The sequence below is a fragment of the Cariama cristata genome, unplaced genomic scaffold (assembly GCF_000690535.1).
Source record: "Cariama cristata isolate BGI_N322 unplaced genomic scaffold, ASM69053v1 scaffold26473, whole genome shotgun sequence".
Lineage (NCBI taxonomy): Eukaryota > Metazoa > Chordata > Aves > Cariamiformes > Cariamidae > Cariama > Cariama cristata.
The window spans coordinates 1-10,826 of record NW_009607044.1 but is presented as its reverse complement, the minus strand read 5'-3'; the positions used below and the strand labels follow the sequence as shown (position 1 = coordinate 10,826).

Sequence of the window (10,826 nt, the reverse complement as noted above, 5' to 3'; positions counted from 1 at the left end):
AGGTGGACATATCCAGACTGCCCTTTACGGAAAAATGGGGAGAGTGAGATCACCACATCCATATGGACTTCGCAAGTACCTCACGATGCCAGATGGAGCAACAGCCACCTTTGATCTCTTTGAGCCGCAGTCTGAGCATTGCATTGGAGGTCAGTCAAACGGCTGCTGGCTGCATCTAGCTGCTAACCTTGGTTGTGTGCTCTGTGGGATGGATGAGGACACTGCTACTTGAATTATCAGAAAGGATAGGTGTTAAATCTGGTGATGGAAGGGGGCTGCTAAGCAATACTAGCCAATGTGTGGAGGCTATAAGGCCATCTTGCTGTATGTATGCGTATCTCGGACAGCAGGAGAGACCCTACTAGACTAGTTAACTGTTTGTGGCAAGGAATGGGGAGTTAAGGAACAGAATAAATATTCCATAGCCTGTGCCTCAAGTGAGAGGATGGCAGAGAGAATCTAGTGGTAAGCCTTGTTTGGAGTGCCTTCTGCTTATTAAGGCTGTGGGATCACAGAACAGAGGCTAGCTGCATGAGGTTCTTCATAGCCTGGTGTGTATGGAAAGGAAACTAGACTTTATCTCCCCCTTATAAACAGGTTCTTGGTAGTCTTTACTAACAATAGGTGTTTAAAGATCTGCATAAAAACAAACTACATGTGCACAGGATATGAAGGAGTCCAGACATGAAGGGAACTCCATGCAAAAGCAGAAATTAAGGTGATTCCTTACAACACTATGTATATTCGGAATGAATGTCAGCTTTCAAACTCACTGTTACTAGTAATAACAGCAACACTTAAAACTGAGTTACTGTGGCTTGACTTCAGAAGTACAATTTACCCCTGCAGTAACCGATTTCATTGTAAGCCCGTGACTCCCCATTTGGCCTTCAGAAAAAGCGGGTTTCTCTTCTTGTCTGTCAGTGTTGAGATCCTCATGGTGTAATGCTGCACTAGAACAGTTACTGTTACCCTTATCACTGGAGACAATCTAAGCAGTGCTTTCCTAATGGGGCAGAAATTCAGTGGCTACAGCTGCTAATGTTGGTGCTTTACATGTAAGAGTCTGATAGCTAATTTGAAGTGCATGTGCTAATCCTGAATGTAATTTACTGTGCTTGCTTGAATTACGATGATTACTTTCTTAGTTGATGAAATGATATCTTGTTAAACTAGTGGACAGTGTTAGCAGATCAAATATCATTAGATTAGCCGCGAAGCAGATGATGGCCAATGTCAGCTGATCAGAAAGTCTGTGCTTAGCAAAGCTTCATTTTGAAGATCTGTGTTACACCCAGCTCTGGAAGTGAAATTGGAGAAAAATAGCATAGCCAGTCTACTTGGTGCATGAACGAGCAGTGGACTCCAGAGCTTCCACCCACTTAGCAGTCACAACAGGCTGTCAGAAGGCAGAACATGTGTAATGTCAAAAACATCCTTCAAAGGGAAGAATTTGCTCTTGGTCTCTAGGCAGTGCCTGTAGAACTGTTTGGGCATTGTTCCCTGAAGTTAGAAAACTGTTCATCTCCTGTAATACAAATTACTTTTTCACATCTGTAGCGCTAGAGCTGCTAGTCTCCTTGTCCCATACTAGATTTTTGGCAGACTAGTAGGATTTTTAGCTTGCTTCTGGTAGATGGTTTCCCACGGATCTGAAATGGAAACCTTCTGAATCTCGTAATTTGCATGAAGTGACATTTACTTAACTTCCCTTTCTTTCTGTGCACAGAGGATGTCACGATGGTAATCTGCCCTGGGATTGCTAACCACAGTGAAAAGCAGTATATCCGCACTTTTGTTGACTATGCGCAAAAAAATGGGTACAGATGTGCTGTCCTGAATCACTTGGGAGCCTTACCGAATATTGAGCTCACTTCTCCACGAATGTTCACATACGGTAGGTACTTTATGGCGGCTGGGGACTGGTTTTCAAGCTTGTGGAATTTCTAGGGCTTGATGAGCCTCCTTCAGCATAACACAACTGCTGTACCTGAATGAGGATAATTTTGTACTGTTTCTTAGGAACTAAACTGAACTTACATGTGAGGAAGAGGGGAGGCTTATACTGGGATTCACTCTTCCTTGTCTCTTCTCCCATCTCTTAAATATGTAGCCTAATCAAGGAGGCAGTTTTTTGGAAAGAAAACTTTTGGAAAAAACCACTTGTGACTACTAAGAACCCGCTCAAATGATTTTAGAGATGCTGAAATGTCAGTTTAGTAGAATGTGAAACAGACCTGCCTTTAAAGGATAAGCACTACTTCTGAGGCTTTGTAAAATGTAATATGAGAGGAGTTTGTACCAGCCTATCCAGGAAGTACATTTCTGTCCTAGAAGGGTCACATGAGGATTGGTCCCTGGATGTAACAAATGTCAAGGAACAGCAACAAGTCTACAGTATGACAGTAAGGCTACAGAAGTGGTAGTGCCTGACTGCCATGATTCGGGGCTTTCACCTTGAGTATAAGGAAATTTTTCTTAACCTAGAAATTAAAAGGAATAAAGGATTTGGAACTGTGTTAAGGGTTATTCCAGCTATTCTTAACTGTCCTGCTAGTGAGTAACACAATCTTTGTAGAACATGGCCTTCTTGCCTGTCACCTGATCTGCTTGTTCTTCAGTTCCCTTGAGCCCTCATGTCTCTCTTAATGTAGCTAGAGATGTTTGCAGTAATGTCAGGAGTCAATTGCTGGTTTAGCAGACTGGTGTTAGGTTTCTCTTTCTTTTTTTTAAAGGTAACTAAGGTACTTAATGCTAAGAGTTTGGATTAACAGTTTGAATGTTTGTCTTGAACAGTTGAATTGCCAAAATAAAAATATTGTGCTTTGAGATTCTGAATCTGGGAGGAGAATAGGCTGTAATGCTTTTTTGCTTTATAGTTATTAAATCTACTCCTTGGTGGTAAACATTTCAGGAATACCAAGTACCTCAATTTGTACTGAGGGTATAGGCTATTAATGGCTTCAAGCCTACCATGTCTTGGGAATTAAGCTTGGCCTCCTTAAAGCATTTGCTTTTTTGATAAAAGTTGGGAGCTTTCTTCCATGGAGCTTTGCTTTAGACCTTAGGGAGTTGTTCTGTGGTGCATCTCTTGAGACATACCTTTCTGAGTGTTTTATAGCCTTGGAAAGGGCAAGGAATGCCTAGCACTTCCTTTGAGTAAGACAGTAAATCACTTGGCAGAGTTACTTGTTAAGTGGAGTGCCAGCAAGACCATGAGCAGACTTTACTCTGCCTCCAACCCAAATATCCTGGCGTCCTTCCAGCTTTTGTTGGATTCCTGGCATATTTGTTGAGGAGCAAGTAGCCTAAATTTGGGATTTTTCTGAATCCTCCAGCCTTTACATCAAGCTTGACCTGTTGCTATTCTAGTTTTGAATTTCTGAAATAATTACTAGCTGCCCTCAAATCATGAAGGACAAACACTAACATATTTTGCCTCCTGGCTTCTAGAGGAAACTAGAGCAATGCAGCATTTGTCATCTTGAGAAAAATTGCTCATTGAGAATGTTCACAAGGAAGTCCCCAAGCACTGCTGAAACACTCAGCCAAAAGCTTGCTGTTTCACTGAAGTAAACACAAACCTTGGTACTCAGAGTCTGCTCTAGAGCTGGCTAAAACCTGAGTCTGATAACTAGCAAGGATGCTACAGTTGGGGTGGGGGCACACTGGAGCAGTGTTAGGTTAGCACAGGATAGAATCCCAAGTATTAGAATTTATCTCCCTGGACAAGTTGCACAGGATAAAGCTGAGTTTCTGATTCTGTGCAGGAATAAACAGCTGGAGCTTTATTTCTGTTCATGTGATGCCTCCTGTGTAGTTTGCAGTCTTAAATCCAATGCAAAGGTTAACAAAGTGCATAGACAGTTGATACCAGTGTACTAATGCCATCAGTTTTGTAGCTGCTTCTCTTCATGTTTCCTTTTCCCAAACTCAAAGGCAGGAGAAATAGCTGTAGGTACCCACGTGTTGCATGTGTGGAGGCCTTCAAGTCTGTCAAACAATCCGAGGACCCCAGAACTGCCAGAAACTGGACACCTTGGTGCCTGCGGCCTGTGAGATGCAAATGGGCATTAGCTGAGAGCAGAAGAGATCTGTAGAGGCACTTGCCTCCTCTCTTGAAGAGGGGATACCCATGTCTTCTACAAAGCTGTAGTATCTTTACCTCTTCAGTGGTTAAAAAGAGCTAGCTGCCTCTGCTTAAACCCTTCCCTCTGATGCCAGAGAGCACCTGCTTAGTCAGGCTCTGCAACAGTCCACGGAGAGCTCTGTCCTGACAAGCTAACTCTGCGTTTCCATCCCCTCCCCGCATCAGCATGGACTTAAGGATCCATGGCAGCCTTGCTAAAAGCAAAGGAGGAAGCTGCTTTCCAGACACCCCACTTAAGTTAGAAGTGGCAAACTGCCTCAGGAAGGTAATGACGTGCACTGTTCTTAGATAGTAATGTCAAGCCCAGGGTTGTTGGACTCTGCTTTTTAAGCTGCTTTAGAAAGGAAAATTCTTGATTGTCAGATTAGCTGTTGCTATGATTTTTAAGCAAGTCAATTTCATCTTTGGCACTCTGTCAGAACTAAGCATGAGCTAAGGTCCACAGGACTCGTAAAACAGATACATGAACACATGTGTGAATCAGAGCTCTTCTGACTTTTCAATAACCTTAAGGTCTTAAGGGTAAGAAGCTGAACTTAAAGCACACAAGTGAAGTTTGAAGTGGGAATCTAGGTATGTTAGAAGATGATTCTTGACTTTGTCCTTATTTTTTAGGATGCACCTGGGAATTTGGTGCCATGGTTAATTACATCAAGAAGACCTATCCTCAGACCCAGCTGGTTGTCGTGGGCTTCAGTCTGGGTGGAAACATAGTGTGCAAGTACCTGGGAGAGAGCCAGGCCAACCAGGAGCGAGTCCTGTGCTGCGTCAGCGTGTGCCAGGGGTACAGTGCACTCAGGTAGGTCTAGAGACTTCTCTGTGCTGGTCTCTTCTTGGGGAGCAGGAAAGGGCAGACCTTTGGCAGGGTGTGTGTGGAAGGGCAAGGTGAAGTGTGATCTTTCTCTTGCACTGAACTGCTCTAACACTGCAGTGAGCAGGATGCCACCCACCTGAAGGAACAGCCAAAGCTTTGTTGATTTGGAAGCACAAATAAGCTTTCTGTCAACAATGCAAATAAGTTTTCGGTGCCTGGCCAGGTACATGCTGGCACCTCCTGGTCTGTACGTGTGAGCTGGCTTAACTCTGTCATTGCTAGAGTGTCCTAAGAGGAGGCATTCCCTGTGCAGTCCTGGTGTAACTAACCAGGCAGGCTGGGCAGCATGACAAACTGCTGAGATGATGCCAGGTTTGCAAGCAATAGTTTACACTGTCTTTTCACTCTGAGAAGTATCCCTTGGTTCATAATAGCTTGTCTGGCTTCAGCGTGCAGTTTCATCTGGCAGCTCTTACCTGGAGAGACTGGCAAGAGACACACAGCTCATACACTGTCAGTCCATGCTCCCCTCTTCGTGTGTGTCACTGAAAGAGTGCTGTGGGCTGATGAGGAGGAGAGGCACTTGCAGCTATGTTATACAATTTGGAAGGCAGGGAGGAGAAGGCTTATAGCCCTAAAGTCTGCTTAAAATGTTAACCTGTGGTTCCCCACCTGAAAGCCAAGGCTGTAGTGCTTCAAGAGCTGTAATGGCTCCACCTAGTGCTAACACTTGTGTTTACTGATGGAGGATCTGGGTGCAGCACTGCTGCTTGAAAACTCGCTCAACTAATATGCAGTAACTCTCCATGTATGCACAGTTAATGAAGATTAAAACAGAGTAACTGGCTAAGCTACTGTCTTCAGTTTTTATTATCTGTGCATATGGACAACTACTAAGGTGTAGCTGACTTTACAGTAATTCAACTGCACTTTTGAGCCCTGAGGCTATTTGCAAGGCAAAAGGGACTGTTAAGACTAGGGTATTTGGGTCAAGATCATTTGGGCAAATAAAAATGGTGAAACTATGGCAACGCTGTGAGGGGCTTGCTATGGAATTTGGCCTCCCAGCCTGGTCAAGGTGGCTGGAACTCTCTTGATGTTGATGATGCTCTGGCTGTATAGGAACCAGTTTAATATTTAGCAGTCCAAAGACACTTTTTATGAGTTAAGCTCTTACAGGTGAAAGTAAGAAACTTTTCTAGAAGCATGAAGATGTGACTAAAAGCTCCATGTGCATGTCAGTATTATTCCAGCATACCTAATCCCTTTTGAGATGAGATGTGACTACTGCTAAAAGTGAATAATCTACTGCTAGGTCCCCATGAGTTCACACCCTTAAAATCTGAACAGATGCTTTCAGGAACAATTTTTCTGTTTTGTTTCCAGTAAAATGTTCTTAGTTGTCTTGGGATTCTGGCATGGAGCACAGCATCCTTTTGAAGCCAGCTCCTCAATTGCAGCCATCAGACAGGGTTTGCAAGGATCACATCTGGCTGCAGTCTGCTTGGTTTATCTTCTGCAGTTATGCAATATTATATTTCTGGTCTCCAAAATGATGTTGTGAGTAATGCTCTTCCCTAAGCTGATTTCTGTAGCAGTATGTCATGATGTGATGGTAGAATAGCAGGGCCAGGGCAACATGTTTAACAATACTCCACTTAGATATTTGTGTGGAAAAATAACAGCTGCTTCTCTGAGTTTAATGCAAGTCTTCAGTGAGTTGTGTGGATTACTGAGCTCTTGACTCCACCTGCTGGGTAAACATCTACTAGCAAATCTCCAGTCACAAAACTTCTGATACCCATTACTGGGTGATCAGCTGGAAGGTTTTTCAGATGTTGTGTCTCCCTACCTAATATCTACTTCTGCTTTAAGTGCTAGTTAGCTGAAGAGCTAGGGGCAAGCAACATCAATAAATATCTACTAAGCAAAAGATAGAGAAGGCCTTGTGTCCTGGTGCAGAAGTGGGAGGGAAGAGGTACAAAGCACCTCCAGGTGGAATGGTTAACCCTTAGCCTTCCTGGGCTTGGTCTGATAGGTTAAAATAACTCATCCCTCTGGGCTATATGAAACTGGATTACCCCAGTAAATGTGACTGGTTAGTTTACAAGTCCATTTTCTTTTTTGTATTAGCTTGTACAGCCTTTATCCCCCCTAAATAACTTCAGGAAGTGAAGGAAAAAAGTGGTGGTGAGCAAAGTGAACCAGGGATCTGAAATATGAAAGCCTTTCCAGAGCACTAAGCATGAGCCCCATGGCTGGGCATAATAAAGTAGCAGCAATACTAGGATCTGCCAGAAGAATATGAGACTCTTAGTTTAATGAATTAACAAAGAGTCTAGGGAATGTGTTCCCTGAGGCTAAATAGGGACATATCTCCTTATTCCTTAACATCTGCCTGCACAGGCTTGATTCTGCTTCTTGATCTTGTGGAATGCATCTTCACCATAGCTACAGGCTGTGGGTGGAGACCTTAGCTTTGAAACCTGTGCACTCCTCAAAATACTGGAAGCTACCTTTTTTTTAGTGCTTGCAGCTCTTCATATTAGGAGTACTACTGTATGCCACAGGGACTGCAGGGAAATGCAGTAGCTTTAACTTCAAATGCCCTGTAATAACTTGGTAAGTTTGCTTGAAAAATCTTTTGTGAAGAAAGAAATTATCATCTTTATGTCTTCCTTCATTCCCTTGCCCAGGCATAAACATGGTCCATATAGTCTGGCTAGATAAAAAGACATAGACATTTTAAAAAAAAAAAATAAAAAATTCCATACTCCAGCATGGCTTACTACAAGAAAATATAGCTTGCTTTTCTCTGGTAGGGGACTTGCAGGTTGTGGCTGGGGAAGTCATGCTAAAACTGCTGTAGTTCTCATGGTATGTTAATGTTTACATGGTAGGAGTACTTCAGTAGCTGAAACTGCTCCCAGCATTCTTAAGTTGCTCAGTAAATGATAGTGTGTTTCCTCAGTAACAGCAAACCTTGCTAAGGGTAAAGCTATAACCTGCCCATGACCCTGCATAGCAAAGGAGTGCTGGTATCTGGCAGAGCTCACAGAAGTCTGGATGACTTTAATTCTGTTTTACCAACAGATAAGCTGTGAAGTGCTATTCTGCTTTGAGAATAGGTAAAGACTTCAACTCGGATGCCACTTGCAGCTGCAACTAGTATTTATTCCTACAGTTCCTGCCAATGAAGTTAAAACAATAATAACGTCTGTACATACTGGAAACATCTGCACAAATTATTTTCTCTGCAGAGCTGTATACACAATAGACAACACTGTTCAGCAACAGGTTTTAGTTCTTTCCTTGGTAGTCCCATTAGGTAAATTACATTCAACTTATGCAAAGGGATACTAAAATTGTCTTGTCAGTGTTGCAGATCTTGATTGATGGCTCTTAAATGGCTCTGATCAAAACTGCTAATTGCATTGTGCAAAATGAGACTGCAGATCTGTTTTCTGATACCACCAAACCTCATCAAAGTGGAAGTCATTTCCTGGAAAAGGTTAAGCTGTGGCAGGGAAGGCCTGGAGACTTGTTTACATAGCCTCTAGGCTGCCATAAGATGTTGCAGTGAATTAATCTGATCTTTCAAGATCTCGATTAACAGCTTTAATTGTTCTGCACTGTGTTTTTTCTAGGGCACAGGAAACCTTCATGCAGTGGGATCAATGTAGAAGATTTTATAACTTCCTCATGGCAGACAACATGAAGAAGATCATCCTTTCTCACAGGTACTGCAGTATATCACTTATACTGATGATATTAATTGGGTCAATTGCTATATTAGATTTGTTTTCTCAGTCCTTTAAAGTAGGACTTCTGAAAGATTATGCACCAGTTCCTTGCTTGGCGGTATTTAGATAAACCGACAGAGAAGGGGAGCCCACGTCAATCTCATTCATATACTGTAAAATACATAAATAAGCTTTCGTGATCTTGTTAGAAGAAAGCAGGCCTTGTTGTCTTTCTGTGTTCTGAGGAAACTTGCTTAATGAATAAACAAGATATGCACAAGAAAACATTGCAATTAGACTTCAAAGTGGAGTATTCTGCATCTGTTTCACTTCTAGCCAAAGATTTCCTTATTCAAGGAGCCTCTTGTTCTGCCACCTACCTGAGGTAGGACTAATCTTCAAGATCTGCTGTTTGGGGTTGCTGCTTATCAAATAAGTAAATAGTCAAGCTGTAGCTCTGGCTTCTAGCTGTTCCTCTAGAAAGAGCATGTAGCCAGGAAAATAGTTGGTGTTGCTGTTCCTGGAGTGCAAGCATACTTGTAGGATCCCTGTGCTGCTGTTGTGATCCATGGCTCTCACATAACAGAGATGTGTGTGTTAAACAGGTGACATGCTCAGTGTTGTTTCCTCACTCAGAATTTCTCTGGGTACTTCTTTCTAGGGCAATAAATGCGTAAGTACCTCATCAGTATATATTTGAATTTTCTTGATTTGAGGGGAATATCTGAGACCCATTCCAATTAAAAGCATGTGTCCCTTGCAAACTTCTAGTTCATTGTTTATACTCCTGTGCAGTATGAAACACTTGTAGAAGGAATTAGGGTAGCTGATGTGTAGGATGATCCACATAATTCATTCCAGATTGACAAATATTTAGACAACTTGACCAAATTTAACAGGTGAAGTTAGGTAAGCCCCCACTAAAAGGTATTTAAATTCATAACCCTGAAAAATCCAGTCCTGGCTTGAAGGCAAGTCTGTTAAGTAGACTTTTTTCCATAATCACGCTCTAAGGCAACTCCCCCAAATCAAACCTAGCCTACCTCCTGCTCTGCCCTGCAGCTGCCTCTGAAAGGGGAAAAAAAAAAAACCAACCTTTCCAACTTGTGGCTCTTGTTCTGTTTAAGGGAGCAGCTTGTTCTGGTAAAGAAACGCATCCTCTCCTGAGGGCAATAACTAATTATGACAAGTGTCCATTGTAAATAGCTTTCTGCTAAGATAATGCCCCAAGTAATTTCTGCTGTGTGAGCTAACCTAATATCTGTGCTGGGGAGACTTTGGGACCAGATGGTGAAGGAGATGCTATGCCCAGGACTGCTAGTGCTCTCATCCAAGCCACCCACGGGTTTGGTCTGAAGCCAAAGGACCCTCCCTCTAACATGCAACCTCTATTTCAAATACCCTTAGTGCTGTCCCTTCCGGGAAGATTCTTTAGAGGCCCCTCATGCAGTTTTTCAGTATAACAGGAAAACATTTTTTTTCTATAAAGAGACTGCTAGGATTTCTGTTATGCCTTGCTGCAAAGGAAGTGGACAAACAAACTGTGCTTGTTCCCAAGAAAGCCTCGTGTGTATGTAGCCCCCTTCTAGTCTTATCTTGTCAGACTTGTGAACTCAGTTGTCCTTGAGCAGGTAGTGGCTCTGCTGCCCTTGTTATGTTATTTAGATGTTTTTCTTGATGTTACTCTTTCAGGCAAGTTCTCTTTGGAGATAACAACATGAAGAAGCCACAAAACCTGTCAGATGCTGATCTGAGCAAACTCTATACAGCAACATCCCTTATGCAGATTGATGATAACATTATGAGGTATGAAGGGCGATTCTCTGATCCTCTGTAGAACTCTGAAAGTACCTTCTCTTTCAGGTGTTGCTCTTGCATGCCTCTTGCTGTGCCTGTAGGAATCTGCTGAAATACAGTGCTGACAACCTCAAATCCTTCCTTACCTTCTCATTGAATAAAACTTCCCAGAAAAAAAAAAACTTACTATTGACAGTTACATCTTCTGTAAAATCATCCAGGAGGCATTTATTTATTGGTAACTTCTGAAACTGCAGCCTTCAGTAATGTAGGAAGAGGCCAGCTCTGCCTGCAAGCTTGTCACCGTTTAAGGCTGGGCCGG

At 42.6% G+C, this 10,826-nt stretch overlaps 1 protein-coding gene across 1 annotated transcript in view; it reads left to right on the top strand.

Annotated features, from left to right (window-relative positions):
- The window catches only part of ABHD2 (abhydrolase domain containing 2), a 20,795-nt gene extending 10,251 nt beyond the window's left edge, over positions 1-10,544 (top strand). The window contains exons 3-7 of the mRNA XM_009696590.1: positions 3-149; positions 1,730-1,897; positions 4,766-4,949; positions 8,612-8,704; positions 10,400-10,544. Of these exons, the coding sequence (XP_009694892.1) occupies positions 3-149; positions 1,730-1,897; positions 4,766-4,949; positions 8,612-8,704; positions 10,400-10,544 (737 nt within the window). The remainder of the gene's footprint in view (positions 1-2; positions 150-1,729; positions 1,898-4,765; positions 4,950-8,611; positions 8,705-10,399) is intronic.
- The last annotated feature ends 282 nt before the right edge of the window (positions 10,545-10,826 follow it).